The following is a 27,778-nucleotide window of genomic DNA, read 5'->3' as shown; positions in this document are numbered from 1 at the left end:
ACCCTCGCACCTCCATTCCTTTACAAGTTGCCTTGTGACCTTAGTGAAAACGTGAGGTGCAGATGCAAGTCAAGACTGTGAAACCCAAAAATTTGTAATGATGTACAAATCCATAATTGTCTTTCTATGAAAACCCGAGATAGCGAGTATGTGGGAGAAGTATATAAGTGTGATGATAAGCGGAATGAATGTCGAATTTCATCAACCACTCTCCTTCGTTGATATAATATAAGCACATTTCTTCGTATTTGATACTTAGTTTAAGGCCATAAGAGTTACTTCTATGAAGATCAAGCATTTGTATTTTCTTCCCTGAGGACTGTACCGCATCCGAAAGTGGGCTGACGACATATGGAGGGGTTTCACATTCACCAAAACAATTGCTTCTTCAATAGATCGCCGATGGCCTGCGTAACAAAATCGCTACGTTTTAATGTTGACTGGTTCTTAGGTATTAACATAGGAGGTGGACAATTGACGAATGGAATCTTGTAACCATGTTGTAAAAGACCAATGACAAATTTAGAAGCTTTGATATCTCTCCAAAATTTAACATTGTTCTTGAGACGGCCCCTCACAACAATTTTAGATGAACCCTGATCAGATTCATGGTAGTCATCAGTGAGCTTTTTGGAACATACATCATCATCAAAACCAGCATGCGAAAAATACTCAACTGACATGTCTTGACCAGCCCTACTGGTTTCCCAAGGAGTTGGAAGTTGACGCTCCGTTTGACAAGGTCGAATTAAAGGGACACTCTCTTCTGGAGTGGCCAAAGTCTCCGCACGTGAAACATGATCCAGGTATAGATCACGACGAAGTAAAGTGTCTCAGAGTCATTGGTCTATAACACGTTCATTCCAGGGCAGCGGTTGAGTTCACGCAAAGCTGTCATAAAACTGTAATATTGTTGCATGTGGCGTCAAACAAACATACAAAAACGCGTTTGCCATATATACTTTTAAAAGGAACTATTCACTCTGCTTTGGCAGAGATTTCTTATGAAAGTAGAAAAGGTTAAGTAACTTCTATTTTCTGGAAAGTGGTTCGAGACTGCAAGGTATAAGCGTACCTTCAGGTAGAAAAATATACATACAAAATGGCACAGAAGGTAAAGTAAGGCAAAGGTTATCGGTCTTCGGAAGATGACAATCGGGTAGAATCAGAAGTCATTTCAGAGTCACTTAGAGGGCAAGATAACAGTGGCGTCAATATTGCTCTTACTGCTGTGCAACCTACCGATCAACATCTGAATGCCTGTAATGCCCTTTAGAAAGGATTCTGTTGCATAGTATAAACATGTAAATGAATTACATATTATCATATTCCAGACGGGTAATGCAGATCCAGGTGAAAGTTTTAGTACTGCCATATTTTACTTCTACGTTCGTGTGAGTTTATCTCTAAAGATTCAGAATTTCGAATAAGTATTTTGAGCAAGAAGATTTGTTTCCAGACATTAACTCCTCTCATACAGTCACACAGATCAGCAAATATCCTGACCGCTGCCATATCATGTAAACCACATTCCAAGCAGTCCATACATACGTTATCGCCCATCGATACCAAGATGAAAATAGGCGAAGGAAACGCTCAGAGAGATATTGCATGTTTATCATAGATATTGGTACATTCAGTGGTTAGACCACTCACTTTTAGATCAACCACAATATGTCTTGGACATCATATATATGTACATGTAAACGATAGTACCGAAATTATACAGATAGTGATATACTTTTTCAGTGACGATAAGAACTGTAATTACGTAAGCGTTGAACATACGGGAATTTCTCTCCTGAAATCATTAGCGTATTCCTTATTGCGTCGGGTTCGACCCACTATTAGCACTGACGGTAATCCGTGATTATTTTCATGGTGCCCATAAATGAAGGTTTCAGCAAACATGTAAACTGTTACCAGTTCTCTTCCCTTTCTACTTTGAATATCAAAAATATACTGCGGCACACTTGCTACCCCAGTTGTCTTTAGCGAGTCAAGAAGGCACTTTTTATCGACCAATGGTTTCCTCAAAACACAAAATCGTGTGCGATACAACCCTTTATATAGGACATCAAACATGGAGAAGATCTTCTCTGAAATATGAAAACGCAGAGTGCAATGCTTGTTTATTTCGTAGAAGTTGAGATAAAACATATGGCAAAATAAAATTAGAAATAATTCTGACACATTTTTGTAAAACAGAATTCATTGCTGCAACAAGCATGAACAATCGTAATCTTGAGTTTCGGAAAATGACGAAACTTTGAAGAATGTGTAACTATCAATGCAAACATAAAATCTGATTGACAGGTTAAATGAAACGGAATACAATCAACAGGATGCCCACGTATCTGTATGCTACACCTAGTCGCTGCTAAGGTGTGTACTGTATGTGCATACAACAGTGTCACTATAATACTTTTTATTGACGAATGCGTTTTTATTACATTCATAGGAAGTATTTTACCATAATTCGTTAGGAAACAAAAGCCTGTAGATTTATTGCCATGGACGCTTGATGTAGATGTATTCCCAAGAAAGGACATTAAACTGGCATCAGAACATGCAACCGTTTGTCGTAGGGTTCCATGGAGACATTATAGTGGTATCTTATGTTGCTGAAATACAGCACATGTTTCAGTATACAGACTATATACCAAGATGATGGGACATGTCATATATAGCTCACAAACACTTACACATGGGACGCATTACGATCGGGTAGCTACAATCATATCAGCCGTTTTGTGCAAGTTGCCCAAGGATGCACTGGCCAGCATCAACAAACATGAGATTGTGAATACTGTGTTTGCAGTCAAATACCATTGAAGTCAGTAAACATCCGTGTTAGACTAAGGCATTAGCCATTCCGTAAGATATCACAAATGAGATGGGGTAAACTGACTGAAATGAAGGTTGCACGCCAACATGGCTGTTTGGAGTATTTAGGAAATATTGAGTGCGCTTTTACATTTTTGAAAGCTGCTTTTGTGAGACACAATGGGTGCTGGCCCTGTTATAGAGGATGTTCCAGAAAGAGAAAAATGGATCTGAGACGTAAATATCGGTCGTTATTTCCTTACGGCCATTGTTTGGGTTTGTGAGTATTCTGACTTTTACAGTCCAGGAGAAGTCCTTTCCTTTCGTCTGCCAATGCAGTTGAATATGGCTGAAAATACAAAAGAATTCATACAAATTAAGGAATACATTTGAGATTTTAAAAACAACAACAATATATCACACTTAGTGTTGCCGAAACACGTGTTCGTAATGCATAAGTGAAACTATGCCCCATTGTTATTAAATTCTACGAGAGCGTGAGTGTGTGTGTTTATGAGTGAGTGAGTTAATATTTAACGTCACCTTGGCAATATTGCAGCCATATCGTGACGTGAACAGTTAACAATGAAAAGGACTGTATGTATATTTTAAAACCCTGTCGACGAAGGACAGTAAAACAACTATATTATCAACTTGAAATAAACCTAGCGTGGAACGTTAGAACTAATATCGCTATTTAGGCAATGCAATAGAAAAACAGGCTCTAGATCGCTAACAACAGAAGGTAGATCACCAGACTTGCGAGGTGTGCGTGAGTGCGTGCATATATGTGTTTTAGGCTTATCATTCTGTTAAAATTGACGGAGCGTTTGAACTGAGTTCAAATGTCCACAGATTTACCCCATTCAACCTTGGGAGATTGGGAAATGCAAATAGGTGCTATCCCATGATCGCATGTTACAAGTCAAAGACGACTCCACATTTCGTGCATGTAGCTATTGGAGAACTTTCATAATGGTTCTCATGAGCATAAAGCACCATTTTATCCACTGATGGTCAATGCCCCATGCGATCCTCACCTAGTAAAATCAGTTATTGGCTATCTGTAGCCTGTGTTTATATTGTGTCGTCCTCTATCTGTGATAGTCTAGTTAGTTTTACTGCCCTTTGTCGGCATATATTTAAAATGGATTACCTTGTTGATATTGCCGATGCGGTATATATTACCTCACTCACTCTCCCAGTAACACCATCTCGATGACATTGCTAAAGGATTGGAGTGAGTGAGTTAACATTTATAGTCACGTCGGCATTTTTGCAACCATATCGTGATGGGAACAATTTGATTTATATAAATATAAAAATCAATAAATTGAGAACGCAAATCAGTGTCATCAAAGGACAGTAAAAACACTAGACTATCACGGATATGAACATAAAACTAGCATATAAAACTATAACAATTTAATAAAAGACAATGCATTATAAAATACGGGCTTTAGATCACCTCAAGGATTGGATAATCAACATGATGACCATAGGTATAGTAATAATATGAGTACCACACAATTCTGACCACGAAGATTACATCAAAGGCCTCCGTGAAACTCTCCAGCTTGTTTGTGATAGATTTATGGAGAAAGGTTTCGATTTGTAACATCCTTTCGATCATGCAATTTATAGATTACATTGAATTTTCCGAATTTTTTTTTCTTTCTATTTTTTCATGCGAAAAATTTTCTAAACGTAAATCTTTTATCTTAAGATATATCTAAAATGTCTGTATCCCTCGGGCGATTGAAGACACGAAAATTGATGATACCGTGTTAGAAAAATCACTCATTATGCTACATACCATATATGATGGGATTAAGACAGGCGTTAGCAGTCTCCAGGTAGCCTAAGACTGTGTAGACGATTATTAAATCCGATCTGTGGTGCGGAATAGAAAATGGATAAATTAACGTCATATTATAATTCACATTTGGATCAGAAGGTGAAATATGTGTCGGCCGTAATCATTATATTAAGGAGGTTTAACAAAATGATGACTGTCGAACAGATCATATTTCAAAAGGTATATGACCGCATATGGTGGTTTAAAAATCCATGGCTATATTCAACCCTAACATGGAACGTTTTAGGAATTCATGGGTTCTTCTTCAGATGTAGCTTTGTCGGAGACATACACGTGCTCCTGGTTTGTTCTCATATACTTAAATATGCATCACTTCTGGTAGTAGTTAATCTAATTACTTGACCCCGTGAAGACCCGGGATGGAAACTGTCCTCAGCAGTCCATGCTTGTCTATCCGTGAAGACCCGTGTTAGATTTTGTCTTCAGCAATCTATGCTTGTCATAAAAGACGACTAACCGGATAGGGTAGTCTCGCTGACTTGGTTGACACATGTCATTATCCTACCTCATGTCCATATCTGATTGGTTCACGTGATCTTGGACAAACAATCACGTATGCCCCACCCCATGGAAAAAGCATGTATCCAAGGCATTCTGTGAACCATGAACTAGTGGTTCGGATCTACTAGTCAGCGTCATGTTAGCAAAATATATACGATTGAATATCAGTTTAGTGTTATATATACATAATGAGAGATTGTTGTATCATTTTATCCATCTAACACGGAACGTGTAACACCCGGCCACAATGGTACAACTTAAATCGTATCCCAGTTGCATAGATCGATGTTCTTGCTGTTGATCACTCTATTGTCTGTTCCAAACTCGATTAATAAGCCTTGAATAAGTTACATTCACTATCACAAAGTCATGACATCCAAAGATATCTTCTGACGTGGAAAGATTTAGGCGTTTGTCAGAGCCATACACGTGCTCATAATGTGTACCACAGTGATCAGGTACTGAGACATGCATCACTTCTGGCATTCCTTCCTCTATGAGCTTTATACAGCTTGAATGAGTTAAATATATCATCACACCCAACTCGGTGTTATCTAGCGCTCCTTTTTTTCTAACATGAACAAATTTTAGTTAGTATTCAAGGGTCCACCTTTAGACAAAGGTTGAAATGCTTCGGGATTTCCTCCCCCAGTAAGCTGTACCACATTCGTCACACAAATTGCAAAAGTTAAATGCCCAAATTACGAACTCTCTTATTCAAAGATGTGTGACTGTGACATTATAGCGTGTTACTGAACGTGTTTACGTAGGTTTTGAAACTGGCATCATTGACATAAAATGTAGGAAATGAGATTACGATAGGTAATAGGGTATTTCCAGATTTATAGTTCGTACTTTTGCCGTTACAGCAGAATGCTTTCCTTCACATCATGCATATGGATACATCCAACGAAATTATATGTTTGTCTTCATCAGCACTGACGATATAGTGTAGATTGGCGGGGTTTATCTAGTTTTTTTTCACAGAGGCTTACTGTTTTTCTTTCTATAAATGTAGCTTGTTCTGTTTGATTCTGCACTCAATCAATATGCATGGCATTGTTTATCCTTGATTAACTGTTCATGTCTTAAACTGCAACATTTCACCTATATGACTGTAAATAATCGAGTCGATAGGGATAAGATAACATGATATCTGATGGACTGATTACCTGATATCGTTAGACGCCTCTTAAGACATGCATGGGTTGCTATTGATCAGTTCTTACCCGGACCTTCATCAAACAATATTCCTTGTCAGTGATATTTAAGTAATAGAATGTTGTCTTCCAAATGTTCTCAGAAAAATGAAACGTCACATTACCCGAACAACCAATAATTCACATTGAACGGAGCATTGCAGAGGAGGAATAGCACATCTGAAAAATATATTTGCATGTTGTTTAGCTTCTCGAGCATTAACAAATCAGAAACTCCATGTTATAGTCCTGTCTTGTTGCGTGTTCTTTCACATACATCTTAGTGTTTGAATATTCTAACATTAAATCGTGCATACTGAAACACTCTTCGCATGATTTTTACGCTAAACCTAGTCATGGTATGACTGCGAGGCTCTTCACAATAACTCTGTCTCTCACTATATCTAAATAGACAAATAACGATGACAGATATCTTTGTGTTTGTTGTATTCGGTATCAGCCTTATCACCACCAATTACAAAAACGCTGGGACTGTAACCAAACCAAAGGGACTAATTTCTAGTTTGGTTTATCAAGGTCAATCATCCATACCGTATGCCATCATTATTCCAATATCTCTACCAATGAACTGAACGTCTGTGGAGGAGTCGTCATCACCTGTCATCTTCTCATAGCTGATTGTTCCTGAAGAAAGATCAACACTGAGTACGTTAAAAATATTTTTTAACATTGACTTCGCACCATCTCAAACGACGTATCGAGATATCTGAGAGCTTTCATCTATTTAAAGCAATATGATTCTTTGATTGTGAAACAGGATCAGGTATCATGCATTCTAAATATCGTCTACAGATTTAAGTTATGGAACACAATGCTAAAACTCATAATGTATGTCCGTGTTGTTTACCTTTTTTACAGCACCACACAAACAAAGATGGGAGCCCAAAAAGTAGCATCATTAGAAACGGGAGTAGGAAATAGATCACCATGTCCACGAATAGTACTATCAGATAAGTATCTGCTGAATCCAACACACAATATGTCGCCTTACTCTCTGCCCAGGATATCAAATGGTAGAAGTAAACCTGAAATGAACCGAGATAGACAGTCTGAACACAACTTAAGAAACATTTGGTGTACTTTCTATTCTGGCAGTGCTATCCAAAATACTTTGAAAGCACTCGCCTGTAATAGTGCAGTTAAACGTTTAAATCAAACAAAAGTGTTTTAGGCAGAGAAAACAAAACAAATGAAGATTGCTTTTGCCAAATGATCAAAAGGTTCGCTCATAACAAATAATGCGTCGTTTTTCTTATGCATGCCTAGTCAAAATCCTATTCTGTCCCCACATCGCAGGTTTTGTTCATTGTATAAAGCGCAGGGTAACTTACATACATTTCACGATATCCTTATCAGATCGTGCTTACCTTAACGCCACTGATAATGAAGGTAGTTGCAAAGGATAACAGCAGGAAAATGATACGCAACGCCTTGATGGAGCGAGCGCAAGCGATGGTGAAAAGATTATCAATATTGAATCCTGCCAGGATGAGATGAGAAACTGTAGCTCCAAACATTTGAAAACCAACAAAAAATTTACATCCGTAATATCCGCCTCTCCATACAATTGTTGCAGACATCCCGATGCTGACACCACTACTGAAGCACAAGCCAAGCAAATCAGCAAGACAAATACCAAGGAGGTAGAAATGCATCTTGCTGCCTGTCTTCCATGATTTGTAGAGAGATCTGATCATCCATATGTTGGTACAGACCCCAATGTATAGAAGAACGCTGCTTATCACAATTTCCATCGTGTATGGTGTTGTATCTATAATACTGTCCAAATCATAATCGAATGTTTTAGTTGAGTTGGCAAATTCCATATCCATGTTTCAGCTCGAGATGAATCTCCTTCACACAGTCGCTCGAGGCTTCTGGTGTGGAATGAGTTCATCAGAGTGGATGATTAACAAAAATACTCTAGGTAATTGTAGATCATTAAGGTTCGCAGGAAAAATGGGCGGGTTAAACTCCACATAATTATGGTCATGCTAATAATTATTGGCATTCCATGTATTATGTCTGAGGAAAGTTCAACCGGATGCAGATCTCACTCGTTTACCTGCTTACTGAAATCTGGAGCCGGAATATTTCCCTGATCGTCATCAAGGGATTTAGCCAGTATATAGAGACATATGAAAACGCATTGTGCGACTTCTGAAAGAACGTTAAGATAATGCATGTACAAAAAATTACTTGGTAAATATTTAGAAACATTTATGAGATTCACAGTTGTAACAAATCATAATCATGAATTTTGATATTTTGAGTGAGTGAATGATTTTTAGGTCATATCGGCAATACGTGAATTTTGTAGAATACCAAAGGCTTTACAGAACATGTAACTATCGATGCAAATATAAAATCTGATTGATAGGCTCAATGGAACATAATACAATCAACAGGTTCAGCATGTATGTGTTTGCAACACACGGTCACCACTGACGTATGTATCCATATGTTTTCAACGTTGTAGCTGTAACACGTTTTGTATCTTTTGGTATCTTTCACCCCTGAGGGTCCCGGGGCAGAATAGGGATTCAGAAACCTTGCCATAAAAGGCGACTGTGCTCATAGTAAAAGGCGACTAACGGGATCATTTGGTCAGGCTCTCTGACGTGGTTCCCAATTGCGCAGATCGATGCTCATGATGTTGATCACTGGATTGTCTGGTCCAGATTCGATTAATTACAGACCGCCGCCATACAGCTGGAATATTGCTGAGTGCTGCGTAAAACTCAACTCACTCGTTTGGTGTCTTTTTTTATTAAATCGGTAATGTAAGTATACCAAAATGTGGCCAGGAAACAGAATGGGCAGATATATTGCAAATGGCATACACTCGTGTGTCGTAAGGTTAAAGGAGACTTAAAGTAGTACAGTACAGTACAGGCAATACAACCAGTGCGTCTAGTATTACATATACTAGAAGTGAATTTGTGTCAGTTATAATATGCATCCATTGTACGAATGCTTCTTGTATATAAAGTGTTTCTTTATAACTGTCTTGCAAATTAAAGATTGTACCTTAGTATATCAAGCCAAAGGTTTATCATTCTGTTAACCGCTGACGGAACAGTTGAATTGAGTTCAAGTGTGATGGCCGAAGTATTATCATATTCAGCCTTGGGAGATGCAAACCGGTGCTATCCGTTCATCACATAGTACAAGTTTAGGAGAACAAAGAAACAACAAAGATCATTCCATTTTTCTTGATTTAAGTTTGCACAGAGGGGAGAACAGTCGTAAACCAGCAACCATTGCAACTTCAATAAGCGTCATATAGAAAAATTCTAAGCCAGATTTGTTTCTCCAACAGCATTGACAGGAACCACTCATTGGAGGGCCGTAGGTAGTCTGAATGTCTTCATAGGGTATTTCGTTTTCACATCAAAGTACTCATCTAGCAATCCTTTAAGTGCCATATACCTTCACTGCTGCTCTAAAATCCACTCAGTCCATCTGACAGATGATCGGTACCAGAATGATACACCTAATTTCATGTGATTACGCCAACCATTACTAAATAAAGTAAGGAATCTAGGGCAATGAAGAAGACTATTCGGAACTCTATAAGCTGAATGTATATTGTTTAATATCTAATGATAATTAACGACTAAATTAGAAAAAGTATTGCATTCAATCCACATGAGTCCAAAAGATTTAACCAAGATTGAATATTTCTACATACAATGTCTGCCAGATGGATTTATCATTACAGCTGTTATACATTAATACTTAAAGTGAAGAAATCAGTTGTTTTCCACGTAAAGAGATATGTCTAAACATATCTATAAAGTTTAGTTCAGAACATTATGTACCAGATTCTGTATTTTTTTAAACAAAGAAACTTAAAAAAACATGAAGACATTTGGTCAAACGTAGCAGAAAAAAACATAATATTTTATACCAAATTGTCGATTACATAAATGAAGTCATTTTTACCTTCATAAGCGATAAAAAGGATGCAGTCCTGTGTAAAGGCAGAGAATATCTGGAACTAGTGACAATGTGTGTATTTGTGTCTGAAAGGAACAAAGATCGCACATGTGTTCATACTAATTGTATCTACATGACAATAAAGAATGTCTTGAATGTGGAAATAGTTTTGTGGCTTCTCGTTTCAGAAAATGCAAATATATTTAATATGCCGTCTTGCATTCTACGTGTGAATATATATACCAGTGTGCCTTATGTTACTTATCAAATATAAAGGGGTTAATACAGAGGTTTGCTGACACCAGGAAGGCTAAAACTGAGTAGAGGATTACTGACCTCCAGCTGTTGTGCATAACAGAAAACAGCTATGACAAATGTCTCATACAGAATCAGCAAGACCTATACAGATACACATCATTAAATACACATCATTATACTCTATAACGGAATGACATCTCGAAGGACGTTACATTCTAACGTGAGGGCATCATTTCTTGTAAACAGTTCAACTTTTGAACCCATGGTCCCTAGCATGGTAATCTACATCCATTTGTCGATGATTCATAGGCCATTTATACGATGTGTTGCGGTTATTATCTGGGTTTTTTTTAAATGCTGACAACTAGTTGCAACGTTTGTGTGATAATCTTTTTTTTTCTACTCCCCAGCGATGGCAGATTTCGTTTTATTCCTAACGCATTTGGTCGTGTGATTCAAATTTTCGTCACGACATACCTAAAATATTGCCGACATGATGCTTTCACTCACTCACTCACTCACTCAATTGCATTTGTGGCATGTAATATTCTCATAGCCCATGACTCTTTATCCCGACGCCTTTGATCTTCAATCACTCACGCGCCGTGCACGGAGAATTCAAAGACCATCATTCGAAATGTGTACAGTTGTTCAATCAGAGCTAAACTATTACTTACCGTTATGACACTTTCAAGAAATCTCATGGAAGAGATGTAAATAAGAGTTTGAAATTTGACCAATTGGAGACCTCATGACTCCCCATCCTGACTCCTTCCCCCATGTTCCCTCAGGGTTTGTGAATATTTGATGTTTTTATTATAGAGATATAACGTTACCGTAAACTCTACACAACAGCTGGAAGTGCGTATATGAAGTTACGTATAAACAGTAACTGTGATTAATATGGACAGGCGATAAAATAACTTTTCGATAACGTATACTCTAGAAAATATAGTTTTGTAAGATCGGACATGGACCTATTACACAGAGTAAAGTACATACGCGTACTTGTGTCTAAATGTTCTATTTCTTTTGAAACCGAAAATTTGTCAACTGTGTTCATCTTTAGTTCAGTTTGTTCAACTATTGTTTCAGCGCAATAATATCCCCGATTCCTGCCAAATCTACTGTCAAAGAATGCAAATCGCTAAAAAGAGTGACAACATGATTGCATGTTCACTAGCAAAATACTCCCCGCTTAATACATTTGTTTATTACTCGCCCGTGGAAGATACATCTGTATAATGCTTTACGACAATATAGCACGAGTGTAAAAGTGCGGAACATATGACGCCATAGTGCTTTAGTTATGACGTCACAGTAATAAATGCTCTGTCACAATGGTATTAGACCCTGCTTGACTCTCGGAAAGGTGAGGGTCATCAAACTGTATGCAGTATTTAACAATTTATGTCGGAGAGTACTAAAGAGAATATTGTAAACTTCAATATCAAGCTCATCAAGTGAATCGTTTGTTTCTTGCAAACCGATCCCATTTGTTCTATTTTAAAGAGATAATTTTTGTGTATTTCAGTTTCCTTCCTACAGACAACAGCATACAACGTTGACATTTTTGGAACAAATATATACTCGTGATATAATTTACAGTTGTACAATAGACTCTGCTTTTAGCAAAGATTTGTTATCGATGTGGTTTCGCGCTTCTAAACTAGAGTCCAAAAGAAACACCACCAAATAAAACAAAATTTAGGATGAATATGGTATCTGTAAATGTTTCATTGTAAATAAAAGTCAAGTCCTACAGCAACATTATTTAATGGATACCACGAGGAAAAATACAAAATACGAAATGCAAGAGCAAATGGTCAATGGGAATAGACACACTGTGTTCCAGATATGTGTCGAGATAAGACTATTTTCAAACAGACTACAAATATGTTGACAATTTACTGTCGTTTTCATTTTGGTGGCGTTTCAGTCCGCCGCTAGTTTATATGCAAACAGGTCTCTTTAGTGTCAGCATTGCAACAGTACTTTAAACCCGTGTAATGTAGAACTGACATTGCGTGATTTAGATGATAGCACAAAATACTTTTCCTTCTAGAGTTTTTAAATATTGCCATATTAAGCAGAACATTCCTTGCAACCTATGAAACTGGTCCTGTCAATGCTCATGTGGGTATGATCAAGCGGAATAGCAGTCTATTGAGTGCAAGGCGGTACACAACGAAGTGAAGTTTTTCAGAACCATTGTCCTTTGACGTGTTCAATTTCGGACGTCAGTCATACAAATTTAACATGGAGTAATGTGGTGTTACACAAAACACTTCGAATTCATTTAATGGTCCACGGGGCCTTTGTAAATAAACGAAGTGAAACAAAATATAGAAAAAAATATGTTCACCTGAGTGATCAGGACAGCATGTCAAAAATGAGAGCAAATGTCACATGAGGTTTACTCGAGATACAATTTTATGTAAAATGCTAGAAGAAGGCAACGCCATGGGCACCTATTGTACGCCACTTCTTGCGAATCGGTTTCTTTATACTTATGAATACGACTTTCTCCAGGAATTGGAAAATTAAAAGACGATATTTTGGCCAGGTTGTTCAGATACTTTATATCGTTCACCAACAACCAAATGGTCAATCTAAAATGCCATTGATTTAAGTTCAAGTGAGACCACCTTATGTGTTTTATGTCTGTGGGTTGCAAAAAAAAAAAATACGTCCGTTTTTCTCCGATGACTGGATCTAACGGAAACTGGTGCAAAGTCCTTCTTTGTACTTGGACGAATGACATGTTACAGTTTCCAGTCACACAGTAGTTCACTTTCTCTACTGAGGTATTTTTTCACTGGGTCGAAGGCATATTCAGAGAACATGTATTTTCCAAACCCAACATCTCTGTATACATTATTTATGGATAACAGCTTGTAGTGTATATGATTTTGTTTGACAACGGTATATGAGTTCAATTCATAATGAAACGACGCATCAAGTACAATAAAAGAAGTTGTTATCCATAAAGAATCTCACTTTCTTGTGACTTGCCATACTTCTAAAATGCTCATCAAACAGATCATTATTCTGTACACACAATGAGCCCTCAGTGTGTCAGCAAATGAACCGGCCAATCGGAAGCCGTCGTTACGCTTGAGTGTACATCCACCCGCTATGATTGGGTTGGGTCCCCCGAGGGCTTCTTTTCGAGGTAAGTAAGTCCCAGTACAAAATATTGCACATTTGAATCGCGATTGTACGCTCATAATTTTATTTATTTGTCTGGGTTTTTTTTGCAAGCAACACTGTATATTATATGTCATGAGTAAGTGATAACTGTGTTTTAATTATGTTTAATTTTTTTTGGTTGCATGTGACCTTTCAACAATGGCATAGTAAAGGGTTGTATTTTCTAAAAGACATAAGTACCAATAGCAATTTTTGCTGAACTGAGAATGCTTTTGAAAATCGCGGCACGTTTTTAGATTATCATAAGTTACTATGCTGCATTCCTCCGAGTTGGATAAATTGTCATAAAAACCAAACATGTATATAGAATCCAAATTCAAATTAACAGACATTCTCAAACCTGGTAAGGATTATAGATATTTCTACGATGGCATTATTGTCTGTGACGAGTTTCCTTCTATGTTTGACAAATGGGTTGAAAACGTCAACGTGGTTCTTCGATCCTGGAAAGATACATTTCTCCGATATAGGTATTGCACCAAGGATGTAGAATCATTAGAATTCCATCGTAAATTCTTACATCACAAAATCTGTATGAAAAAGGAACTAAAACAAATAAGGATATCTGTTCCTTCTGTAAAACTGTTTTTCTAGAATGTGCTGGTGGTAGCGAATTCTGGTTGAGTGTGGCATTATTCTTGAACTCGTTTCCCAACGACGAAATAGAAACCTCGGAGATACATACACACAAAGCAGTAAAGAAGATAACGACAGCCACTTTCGACGACTTGTAACAGCTTATGTTGACGGCATTGCGGTCATTGACTGACTTCCAAATATTGGGCCAAGTCTTGCCCAAATGATGTTTGGAACACACATATCTTGCAAGTGACATTTCGAGCAGTCCACGCGAACGTCGCAACCCATCCAACATCGAAACCAAATGGAGACAGCGTAAAGGTCGGCAATGCAAGGACAGTAGATGAAGGGTTCTGAGCCTCAATTTTGCCAAACAAAACCAACGCGGATATGCTTTGGAAATCTTGTTTGCGTACATGTAAACGAGAGGAGAGAATATATTGTCATGCTGCTATATTCGTCATTTCACGATAATTATATCTTTCCAGGATCGAAGAACCACGTTGACGTTTTCAACTCATTTGTCAAACATAGAAGGAAACTCGTCACAGACAATAATGCCATCGTAGAAATATCTATAATCCTTACCAGGTTTGAGAATGTCTGTTAATTTGAATTTGGATTCTATATACATGTTTCTACATGTTTCTATGATTCTACATCCTTGGTGCAATGCCTATATCGGAGAAATAGAAGTATTTTCATATTGGTTGAATTACAAACTATTTTGATCCGTTTGTAATCAGCGTATATTTTACAGCGTTTCTTTTCTATTGATCATTAGTCTTGATTATAATCTTAATTTTGTTTGCACATCGTACCTGGAAACGTGGTTTTCCTCATGTAAACTATCATAATGTTCTTCCCCTACCTTCAAATGACACATCGTCAGTTGTATCCATCCCCTACGCTTCCTCTCTCACACTACAACATTATTTGTGTTTCTCTTTTTATTTTCTTCCTTCAAAAACACCTTTACCAGAAGCACACTTGTTTCTCAAGGTGCATCATGTCGGATATGAGTATTATATATATTCAGTATATGATTTAGATGCTTATAGAGTCCATCAAACATGGTGGGTAAGTTTAGATTTACGGTGCACGCAGCAATATTCCAAACATTGAGAGGATATTCCCTGAAAGAGTAAGACGCAGTGTACAACTATGCATGTTTATTGCTGAGAAAAGCTTGAAACAATAAACCAACTGAATAAATCGATCAATAATTATGGTTCTGTTACCATGAATAAGACAAAAGTTTGAAACATATATAATAGCAATCAGTGCAAAGATAAAATCTAACTGACAGGTTAATTGAAAAGGAATACAATGAACTTATTTGACATGCATATGTACGCTACACAAGGTTGCAACTGACGTGTATGTTGTATGTAATTTCAATGAAACTATAATCATTTTTCATCGTTTAATTGTCTAAATGATTTGATAAAGCTTAGGTATATGAAATCTATGCTAGGAAGCAGAGAGTGTGCAGTTGTATTGCGCGGAACGGCTGTAAAAGACACGATAGTGAAATCAGTATATACCACCATTTGTCGTAAGGTTCCAGGGAAACGTATAGGTGTTTTTTGACTACTACGCTGATACAGAGCAAATCGTCCAGTATGCAAAACATATATAGAGACATGCCATGTGTAAGTCAAAAACCGTCGATATATAACAAATATAGTGTGGGGCAGTTATCATATAAGTAGCAACTATTGTGTACGTTGTCCCAGGATGCATTTCTCAACATTTCCACCATCTTTTATCAGCTCACTCCACAGATAGTCAGAGGAAATGTGAGAAAAAAACATTATGAATATGTTGCCACAAAAGATATCGTGTTTCTATCACAATGCAAATAAAAAGTATTTTTGTGTCGTAACGCACGACGTATCCCATGGGTTTATGGTAACACACAAAGTATATCATGGGTTTTTGGTTACACACAAAGTACACCATGGGATTGTGGGCATTGCAGTTGTAGCTGTAAATTGTCGAAGGTCGTACAAATCCGTGATAGACTGGGCCGTTAGCTATTCCGTATATATCAGAAATGGGATCGGTCATCTGACTTGTATGAACTTTGCCATCATAACTCATTGGATTACCTAGTGAGGACCATCCTCGATATCTCCAGGGTATACGCTCCGATAAGTCTCCACTATACCCTGGACGCATCTACGGCTCTGCCAGATAAATTTATTACCTCCCTTTGCTGGCTCCGCCTTCTCACACTAGCCAATCAGCTAGGCCGCCGTTATAACAGAGCTTGCCAGTGTCAACAAAGGTAGCGGTCGCAACTGCGAAGGTTTGCCCACAGTGCGTCCCAGATTTTAGGGAAATCATACAAACAAATTGACAGGTCCGAAACTTTAAAACAACATATGCAAGAACGCCTTCTACCTCTTCCAGAGAACCTCTGCATGGTTTCTGTTGCCAAGTATAATCGGTTAGATAATTCAAAAAACGAAAGTGAGTTGTGATTGGTTCGCTCAACTTCCCAGCGTAGACACCTGACTGGATGAAAAGACAGTCAAGGGAGGTAAATAAATTTATCTGGCAGAGCCGTAGATGCGTTCAGGGTATAGTGGAGACGTATCGGAACGTATACCCTGGAGATATCGAGGATGAGTGAGGACAAGCGAGGGCTATAGATTTTTCACATCTGGTTGGAATATTTATTTGGTTGTTACATCTTTGGAGGTTGCCTTCTGTGACTAACAAACGTATTCACTGATACTAAAAGATACGCCTGTATGGACAATGCATCTATAAATAGTTAATGTCCTGTTGGAATGAATACATGTAATTATTTTCAGGGTTATAGAAGAGGTTCCACAAAGAGAAAAGTGATTACAGATGTTGACATCGGTCCTGTTTTCGTCCCAGTCATTGTGTGGGGCCGTGGCCATTCTTACTTTTACAGTCCAGGAGAAGTTCTTTCATTCCGTCTGCTCATGCAGCTGAACGTGGCTAAGAATACAAAAGAATTTGTGAAATACATGGAACATGTGAAACATAGCTAAGTGAGTTAACAATTTATGAATACACACTATAACCATCCTACTTATTGTTGCCGAAACATCTTCGTAATGCAGTTTTCAAGTGTGAATAAATGCTTCTTTGTTACTGTGGAGGACACGTTTCGACATGCAATTATTCTGATTTTCCCAAATGTTTTTCAGACGAAAAATTGACTAAACGTAAATATTTTTCTCTTGATAAATTTAAAATGCCTGTAACCCTCTGGCGAGGGTGCTGATTACATTACTTACCGTAAATTAGGGGATTAAGACAGGGGTTTACTGCCCACAGGTAGGCTAAGACTGTAAGGACGGTTACTGAATGCCATCTGTGGAATAGGAAATAGATATTAACGAATCACATAACAGATCAGACTTTGGATGAAATCAGCATATGATGAATTGTGTTTTGGCCATGTACGGTTTATTAATGAGGTTTAAAACACGCCTTCAGATAAGCGTTTGTCAGGGCCACACACGTGCTCATAGTTTGTACCACAGTGATCAACGACTGAGACATGTATCACTTCCGGTATCCCTTCTTCTGTACACTTGATACAACTTGAGTAAGTTACCTCGTTGTCATCTAACGCTCCCTTGATCTAACACTGGTGAAGGTCCATAGTAGAATAGGCCTTCAGCAACCCATGCTTGCCATAAAAGGTGACTATGATTATCATAAGAAGCGACTAACGGGATCGGACCGTCAGGCTCGCTGACTTGGTTGACACATGTCATTGGTTCCCTATTCCGCAGATCAATGCACATGCTGTTGATCACTTGATTGTCTGGTCCAGACTAGATTATTTAAAGACCGCCACCATAGCTGGAATATTGCTGAACGCGACGTAAAACTAAACTCACTCACTGACCCTTCATCTAACATGAACAGATTTTAGTATTCAATTTTCCACCTTCAGACAAAGGATGCAGTACTTCGGAAGTTCCTCCCCTGTAAGCTGTACCACAGTCGTCACAAAAGTTAAATGTCCAACTCACTAAATCTCCCATTCGATGGTGTATGACTGGCATGTTGATAACCACGCTTCTGTTCCCTATGTGAAACGAACTGACATGTCAACTTTTATGTGGGAAGCATGGACAGTGACAGTGGAATCCCTCTGCATTCCTGCGGGGACGGAAGCGGACATGTTAGGAAGACTGTTGTCGATGTCATGCTCGCTAGATCTAGTCCCGGTTTGAAGTATGGCAGAATACTGCTGATTTTGCGCTGCTGATGAACTATTTCCCTTGCTTCAACCACAGCATGAAAGAGATTGGTAATGGTGATGAAATCGCCGATGGCTGTCATGTTTGTTTATAGACACAGGGGTCAACGAGTTTATGTGTAACTTCTTACGCAGACAGTCGGTCACTTTAATTAGCGGTCCCTAGACTGCCAATCAAGTATGACTTGGGTGAACTCTCGGTCAGTAAGAATTACGTATCGCATAACATCGAATTTTAGTGTATATTGACGATTGTGTGATGTTTCTACCGTTTCTTCTATAAATGTAATTTATTCTTGCTTCTTATATACTCTCAATCAATATACATAACATTGTTTATCTTTCATTGAATGTTTATATTTTACACGCATATTTCCTCCATGAATGGTCTGTAATAGTCGAGTCGAGACATCACCAGTATCGATCTTAAACCCCTGGATGCCGAGTTTTTTTTTCAGGCGTACATTTTCATAAGGTTTGAAAAGTGAACGTTGTGCGAGATTTGCGCTCGCGTGGTCCTGGATCTGCATACGGCTATACAATTGCACAGAAATGTGGAATATTTAATTTCCTATCCGTTGGTATGAATAATAGCGGCTACCTCAGGTCATTTTTGATTTTGTGAGTATGACGTTATGCATTAGCACATACATCCATTTCATACACACTTCAATCGTTCAGATATCAAGCTGTATTTTCTTCGCTCACACTTTCCGTACAGATGCCAAATAAAAAAAATCGTAGCAGCGTGCTTTTATTGGTGCACGATAAAAAACTGAGAAATTTACTGTTTTTGAACACACACAAAAGTTTTGGACAACTTTAAGCAGTGTCTATTTCTCAAACCCCTGAGGTAGCCGCAATTATATTTATACTAACAGATAGGAAATTAAATATTCTACATTTCTCTGCAATTTAGGACCACGCGAGCGCTAATCTCGCACAACGTTCACTTTTCAAACCTTATGAAAATGTGCGCCTGAAAAAAAACTCGGCATCCAGAGGGTTAACATCAGGGATAAGATAACATGATATGCGATAGACTGACTTCCTGAACCCGTTAGTCACATCTAAAGATAAGCATGGGTTGCTGGTGACCAGGTTTTACCCGGATCTTCATTAGTCAGTTTTCTTATAAATGATAATTATACAAACATGGAAACAAATAAGAGAACATGTGAAAGTCCATGTGTTCCTTTATTCATTTCCAAAGTTTCACTCATAGTATGCAATATACACCTTGTGAAGAAACCTGGAAAAGAATAAAGGAGCACGTGTAGTTTCAGGCGTTCCCTTATTTGTTCCCATGAGTATGTGTCAAAGTAGCAGGTTGGTTTCCTCCAAATGCTTTCAGATAAATGTCACATTACCTGAAGAACCAATAAACCAAACAGAACGGAGCTATGCAGAGGAAGAATACCACATCTGAAAATATATATTTGCATGTTTTTTGAACATGAAAAGACGTGCACTGAAACATAAAATCACTTTCATAATTATTACCCTGAACCTAGCAATCGTATACGTGCAATACTTTTTACAGTGACATCAAACTGTGTCAGCCTTATCACCAAACATTCAATAGGACTACAGTTGTAATGAAGGTGCAACTGATTTTTAGGTTGTTATTCCTCTGAATCTATAGCAGCTGGCCATGGTATAACTGCAAGACTCTACACAGCGCCATTGCATTCACTAACTCCGTCCCTGACTGTTCTCAAATGCACAAATAAAAGCGATGGTAGATATCTTTATGTTTGGTGTCTTCTCTTTCAGTCTTATTACCAACACTTTCAAAACGGACCACTGAGTTTTAGTTTGTTTTGAAAAAGTCAATCATTGATACCGTATGCCACCACTATTCCAATATCTGTGCCAATGAACCTAAAGTCTGTAGAGGAGTCATCATCACTTGTCATCTTCTCATAGCTGAGTGTTTCTGAAGAATAATCAACACCCAATCACTCAAAGAATATTACATGAACCTTCACTTCACTTTAAACGGACGTATCGCGATATCAGAGATCTCTTATCGATTGTCCGACCAATTTTATAACCTTGCAAAATCTTGAAACAGTACAGATATGCTATACAAATATCCTCTACATACTTTGAACATAAGAGTACCGTCCAAAATTCATCCAAACTTTAAAAACACGAAAGGCTAAAATGTATTTCCCTATAGTTTACCTTTTTTGCAGCACCATACAAACAAAGATGGTAGCCCAAAGAGTATCATCATTAGAAATGGAAGTAAGAAATAGACCACCATCTCCATCAATGGTAGTAACACATAGCCAAACGCTGAACCGAAACCACAATAATACACCATGCCATTGTGCCCCATGCTGTGTCTCAGCTGGATGAAGTAGGACTGAAATGAAACGAAAATCTGAACATCATTCAGGAAACATTTGGTAGACGTGTTTTATTTTCAGTTAGAGATAATTAGAATACGCAGAGAGCACTCGTCAGTAATACTATATACGCAATCAAACGTTTAAATCAACCAAAGGCATTCTGCAGTAACACCAGTTTCAAACAGACAAAACCATAGAAGGCTGCCTTTGCCACAATGATCAAAAATATTTACTCGTAAGAGTGCAAATTATGTTCGGCGCTGTATACAGCACACGATGTCATTACTAATGGGCTTACATTAATTCAGTATTATGGCTTTAATACTGCACAGAGCAATTGTTATGAATTGCCAACCTCGCTCACAACACGTGCTTACCTTAATGCCACTGACACTGAAGGCAGTTAGAAAGGATAACAGAAGGAAGACGATACGCAATGCCTTGATGGAGCGACTACAGGTTATGGTAAAGAGATTATCGATATTGAATCCGGCCAGGATGAGGTGGGACATTGTAGCTCCAAATATCTGTAAACCTGAAAATATTTTACATCCGTAATATCCGCCTCGCCATACAACGGTTGCATACGTTCCGATGGTGACACCACTACTGATGCACAAGCCCAACACATCAGCAAGACAAATGGCAAGGAGGTAGAAATGCATCCTGCTGCCTGTCTTCCATGATGTGTAGAGAGATCTGATCATCCATATGTTGGTACAGACTCCGATGTACAGTAGAACGCTGTGTACCACAATTTCCATCGTGTATGGTCTTGTTTCTATAATATTGTTCAACTCATAATAATATGTGTAGTTACTTGAGTTGGCAAACTCCACATCCATGTTTAGGCTCGAAACGAATCTCCTTCACGTTGCTCTTACCCGCCCAACGCTTCTGGCGTGGAATGTGTTCAACAACCTGAATGACTATCAAGTGCAAGAGCTAATTGTAGATCGTTAGGGTCGTCAGGATATTCGGGCGGGTTAAAATGCGTAATTGTAGCCATGCTAATAATTGTTTGTTTGGCATTCTACTGACATTCCATTGACACCGTTACATTGCAACGTGAAAGGTCATCATCGCCTACGTCTTGATGTTAGAATTGTATGGTGAGTGAGCTGGATTCAATGTATTCTTGTATTATGTCAGAGGGATGCAGGTCTCAGACCTTTACTTCTTTGCTGAAATCTGGAGCTGAAATAGTGATAGCCTAAGGATTTGAACCTCATGGCGATGTATCTTGCATGATCAAGGGGCAAAGGAACTACCCGGCTTGAATGCAGTGTAGGAAATCATTTTAGTCACACATATAACAACATTCATGATTACACAATGACATTTAGAAAGTGGTCAAATGTAACATATGTCATATTTCGGATTACACTCTCATAGCGTAGCACAAATTCCAATACTTTTTTGAATGAGTGCCATCCGGGATTCGAACCCACACCCCACTCAGCCAGCGGGACTTCCACAGTATAATGTCGGAGTCGCGGTGGCTGAGCGGGCTAGGCAGCTGACTTTATGTGCAGACGATAAGGTGCCTCATTCTGAGGGTGCGGATTCGAATCCCGGATGGGACTCAATCAATAAAGTACTAGAATTTGCACTTTACGAAGAAAGTGTAACATGACATATGTAACAACAATCATGCCGGTATTCACTTATTGTCTTGTGTCATACCTTGTTACCCGTGGTTATGCAGGCTTTGCTTGCTTTCCTCAGACGAACGTTCAAATTCAACAATATGACTAATTAGTGTCAACAGTAACATTTCTAAATGTCACTATTTTGACCTGCTAAGCATGACATTTACATGTGTTTGTAAAGGATGTAGCTCATGTCAATCACTATATAACAATGAATTTCATAAACATTTGTCTGTGCATAAAACATTACAATAGCAGATTGTTTACCAGGGACGCTTCAAAGGAAGCCCCATGAACCTTGTTCTAAGATACATCAGTTTTAGACATAAAATGAGAGCAAATATGCTCATAAACTACTCGACTGACAGAAGCAGTTTTGCCTTTATGTCGGGCAATATCCATGCAGCTTTTGATCTCTGCGCTTATCTAACTTAAAGGTTATACTTCAATTACGAAGGCGCCTTCTACTGCTGAGATTTCAGCGCTTCATTATTGCGTCAAGTATTCCTCTGCAACTTACCAAATAGCACCTGCATTTGCAAAATGTCATTCAAATATAAGCCTCAAAAAGATTATGAATATCTAAAAATGCAGACGATATATGGTAGTTTTCAAACTGCTATATATTTACTCCATCTGATTGGATTTCAAAACAAAACCACCAGAACCAAACCCAGAACACCAGTTATATCGTTTGAGCAATCAAGTTGTATTTATCGTCATTGAAAACATAAGTTACAAAGTTTCACTTTGACGAAAACATTTTCCAGCAACTACCTTGGAGATTCAACGGACACAGAGCAGCTAAAATGAACACGAGAACAAAGATGATGACAACAACAAACAGAATCCTGATAAAGTCTGACAACTTGGATAGCACACGGTAACAGCGATGTTGACGTTAAATGATTCCAAGTAGTGAGCCATGACTTACCCAAGCGATATTGGGAACACACATATCGTGCTACCCACATGCCCACTAGTCCACACTTACATATTTACCCAACCAGCAGCGACACCAAATGGAAACAAGGCAAAGGAAGTCAACAATGCAAGGACAAGGCATGGGTGGCGAGCTGACCAAAGCGCCAGCCGCAGGCTAGTGATGACGGGATGACGCCCATCTGTGACCAGGTGTAAAAGCCTTTGAGTCAAGTGAAGCGTGCTGACTCTTTCTGTGTTGACAGTACCCTAGTGTACAATACGCAACCCTGGGCACTTAAACGAACCCACGAATCCGTTGGTAAATGAACAGATGGTGGCCACACCTAGTTGCAGGTACAACAGTAAACGTGGACAAAGTACTGTGGGACTATGTGTCCCAATTACCTCAGCTGTGAATGGGTTCCTCGCAAGGATGGGAAAGTCTAGTGGCTGCAAGACTTGTATTATCCCCAAGAAGTTGAAATTCACATCCAGTGATCGAGGGGAAGAGCGGGTGATCTGGATATTGGCGCTATAAAAACATATATATAAATACTACTAATAAAAAATAATTGACTTCCATGTCCTCAGTAACGACACGAGTTCTGCACCCCTGGCACAAGAACACGCTGTTTTATTGCAGGTTTTGAAAAGTGGTGTGTTTAGTAGGGAGTGTCTCCATTTTGCGGAAATTAAGCAGTGCAAATATGTTTTAGACATTATGTGCACATATAAATATATAATATGATTATAATCACTGATATTCGTCATTCATTGATGATTAGACGTATCTTCATATTCAGTCAACTAGGAGTAATTTAAGTCCAGAATATCTTATCCTGGACACAATAGCATATTCTTTAAAAAGTTTTAAGGATCATTAGCCATGATTCAGTATATGCTTGACACAGTGCCTATACCTGGTTTATCACAACATATCAATAGTGTGTGAGTGAGCACTCAGCAACATTCCAGCTTTATGAGGGCGGTCTGTAAATAATCGAATCTGAACCAGACAATTCGGTGGTCAAAAGCATGAGCATCAATATGCGCAATTGGGATCCGATGACATGTGTCAACCAAGGCAGCGAGCCTGACCATCCGGTCCCGTTAGTTACAACAAACATGGTCACCTTTTATAGCAAGCACTGGTTGCTGAAGGCCTATTCTACCTTCACGGGTCCTTCAAGGGTCACCATACATCAATAAAATGAACTATCACCGTTTCCTTCTCCCTCTTTAAAATGACCTTCACTCGTCTCGTCTCCATCCACTAACACATCTCACTCAGTCTACAGCATTATTTATGCTTCTAGTTTCATTTTCGTTCTTAAAAAATTCATCATTAACAGAGACACACTTGTTTTTCAAGTTCGATTTTGTACACATGGTGTTGGGTGGGCCGTGATTTCCTTTGAGTTCAGTATAGTGACTCATTAATGAGTCTCAGCCATAAAAAAACACCGAAAATAGGTTGTCTTAAAACACGAAATTCTATATGATTTAGACGCTTATTACTCGCCCGTTGAAGATACAGCAGTGTAATATTTTTTACATACTTATCAGGTAAGAAAGCCAACAATGCCCACGTGAGTGGCGCTTACTCAATTTCTCTCATAACACAGTCTACAAAAAGTAGAGATGCGAGGTTAACATACGGGCGGTAGGTCACCCAGGTCACGAGATGACCTGGACACGTCATTCCCTTACTAGAGACGAGCGAGTCAAGACGTGTTGCTTGGCCGCTCTACTGGATTCTAGTTAAGTGTGTGCTTTGTTTATTGCATTTTTCTATATCTCTCTCTCTCTCTCTCTCTACTATCATCATTCTAGTCGCTTTTAGGTGTTTTTCGTTATCTGCGACTAGCTGATTTTTTCTTTCTTGCCAGCAGTTTGTGGGTCGTCGGCCGTCGTCCCACTTGCACGTGCTTCACGGGTGTCCCGATTGTGTCTCGGTTCACGCTTGTGTGGCTCGTGCACTCGGACCCTTGTCGGGCTTCCGCGTTACTCGCTGGCGGATAGGCGGGTTGGCGGATAGGCGGACCTTCCGCCTTGACGGAGAGGCAGAGGACAGGCGAACACTTCGCCCGAGCGGACCTTTCGTTAGGGGTTCCTTAACAATCGTTCACCTGCGCCTTTGTGCGCAGTAGCGGAGGTCAGGAGTTTACTCTGCCGTCACCCCTCGGCAGCGTACCCAGTCGTGCGTTCCACCATGGTATTCGCCTCCTTCTGCACTCAGTGCGGCACTAGGAAGTCGGCTAAGTGGGATCCTCACACATTGTGTGGGCTTTGCAAGAGTCCCTGCGCTGCGGATAACACTTGTGCAGAGTGTGAGGTCCTCTCTGAGCGGGACTTTCGTCAGTACCTGGCAGTACTTAGGAAGAGCGAGAGGGAGTCTCATCGGAAGAAGGCAGCGCCTTCCGCAGGTTCGCCAGTGTCTTCGGCGTCATCTAGACGATCGGTGCCTCGCTCTCCCATCCGCCCTCCTTCTCCCTCCGCATCAGAGGAGTTAGTTATTCACGAGGAGGCGGAGGAGTTCGACTCTCAGTCAGGAATGGAGTCGGACCCCATCAGGACTATGCCAGAGGGGAGCGCTACTCGCTCCCGTTCCGTCTCTCCCTCTCGGCCCCTCCTGAGGGAGGACGTAGCCGTATCACCGGAGGGGAGGAAGGAGAAGAAGAGAAGGAAGGAGAAAAAAGCGAAGAAGTCTCGTGACAGGGAGCAGGTTCGCTCAGAGAGGCTTCTCCTTTCTGTTAAAGGGTTAGTGGAGTCCATCCTTGATCAACGCCTTGGTCCGCCCACATCGGCACGTTCCGCGGAACCCTCCTCTCCGCTCCGCCTCCGGAGGCGGACGCCTGTTCACTCCCCGAGGCGCTCTCCTTCTCCCAGGTCCTCCCCCTCTAGGGAGTGCATTAACACAAGAGACCCTCCACTTATTCCTATCCTCCCGGAGGAGGTGGGGGATGACAGCGACCCTGTCCTTCCAGAGCCTAACCCTCCAGTCTCTGACTCTGCGTCTAGACTGGAGGCAATTGCGGAATACACCGATGTGGTGTTGGCGGAGGTGGACGATCAACCTTCTGCCGCTTCTAGGGCGAGAGGCGAGTCTTTCTGCCCTGAAGACTGTGTTCTCTCCCCTCGGAAAGTCCTTCCTCCGCACCGCTTCCTTGAAGTAGCCGCTAAGGAACTGAAGGAGGCTGTTGCCACCGCCGGACCAGGTCGCCTTACCCCTCAGCTCCTCCTCTCAGACAAACAGAGGATCAGGCTTCCAGTGGCGAACTCGCCCATTCCTTTAGATCCTCCCTCCTTGGATCCCGATATCTCTCGTGTTGCTTCTGCTGGGGTACCCCACAAGGTGTCGGACCTTATCCATTTGGACAAGGAGGCCAGATCCATTGTGGGGCTGAGCAACTATGTTGCTCACGCCTGCCAAGCTATGGCCACTTTCGCCAAGGAGGCAGGGATGGAACAGGGTGAGGAACCTCTGTATAGGGCATTTGGAGCGGTAGCTGGCGGAGTGGCACAAGTCACCCTGTCGGCTGCTAGGATTTCAGCTGCCATTACCAACCTCAGACGGGAAGGCTTCCTGGGGCGCACTAATCTCCCTCCGGAGATTAGGGACTCCCTCCATCACGCCTCAGTGTCGGCAGACACCTTGTTCGCGGGGGAAATCCCAGAAGCTCTCCGCACTCGCCATGAGATCCAGCAGCAGGACCTAACCAATCGGATCATGACGGGTGGCGGACCCTCAGCAGGCTCCACCCCCCGCAAGCGTCAGGGAGGTCCTCCAGCAGACCAATCCACTCCTAGGAAGTGGACAGGGAAGGTGGACTTTCGGTTCGGAGGTCGTGGCCGAGGACCCACGAACCAGTCCAACCAGCCCAGCCAGGCTAACCAGGGATTCCAAACTCCCAGCAAGGGCACTCCGCGGAAGCGGAACAAGGGCAAGTGGACGTCCAAGAAGAAGTGACTCTTGGTGCCCGCCAATCCTTCCGCCACCTATCATTCCTCCATTCGACGGACCCGTTGGCGGCCGCTTGAGCCTCTTTGTCCCAAACTGGCGTCAGCTAGGACTAGACCCATTCGTGTGTCGGATCCTGGAGCGTGGCTTCCGCATCCCGATCTCCTCTCCGCCCCCTCTAACCTGCTCTCCGGTGGAACGTCCG

The 27,778-nt window shown here is 40.2% G+C and overlaps 2 protein-coding genes across 2 annotated transcripts; both read right to left on the bottom strand.

Moving 5' to 3' along the window:
* Positions 1 to 2,098: 2,098 nt before the first annotated feature.
* On the bottom strand, positions 2,099 to 8,315 carry LOC137277029 (galanin receptor 2b-like). The gene is made up of 6 exons (XM_067808690.1): positions 7,794 to 8,315; positions 7,274 to 7,451; positions 6,958 to 7,050; positions 6,531 to 6,585; positions 4,643 to 4,719; positions 2,099 to 3,175 (listed from the first exon to the last, which is right to left on the bottom strand). The coding sequence occupies exons 1-6, from the start codon at positions 8,256 to 8,258 to the stop codon at positions 3,123 to 3,125; spliced, it is 921 nt and encodes a 306-aa protein (XP_067664791.1). The 5' UTR covers positions 8,259 to 8,315; the 3' UTR covers positions 2,099 to 3,122.
* Positions 8,316 to 17,079: 8,764 nt separating this feature from the next.
* Positions 17,080 to 21,969, bottom strand: LOC137278380 (adipokinetic hormone/corazonin-related peptide receptor variant I-like). The gene is made up of 6 exons (XM_067810675.1): positions 21,414 to 21,969; positions 20,867 to 21,050; positions 20,523 to 20,615; positions 20,047 to 20,101; positions 17,700 to 17,776; positions 17,080 to 17,397 (listed from the first exon to the last, which is right to left on the bottom strand). The coding sequence occupies exons 1-6, from the start codon at positions 21,879 to 21,881 to the stop codon at positions 17,345 to 17,347; spliced, it is 930 nt and encodes a 309-aa protein (XP_067666776.1). The 5' UTR covers positions 21,882 to 21,969; the 3' UTR covers positions 17,080 to 17,344.
* Between the last annotated feature and the right edge of the window lie 5,809 nt (positions 21,970 to 27,778).

The sequence above is a fragment of the Haliotis asinina genome, chromosome 3 (assembly GCF_037392515.1).
Source record: "Haliotis asinina isolate JCU_RB_2024 chromosome 3, JCU_Hal_asi_v2, whole genome shotgun sequence".
NCBI classification, from domain to species: Eukaryota; Metazoa; Mollusca; class Gastropoda; order Lepetellida; family Haliotidae; genus Haliotis; species Haliotis asinina.
This window is presented reverse-complemented; position numbering and strand designations above follow the sequence as displayed.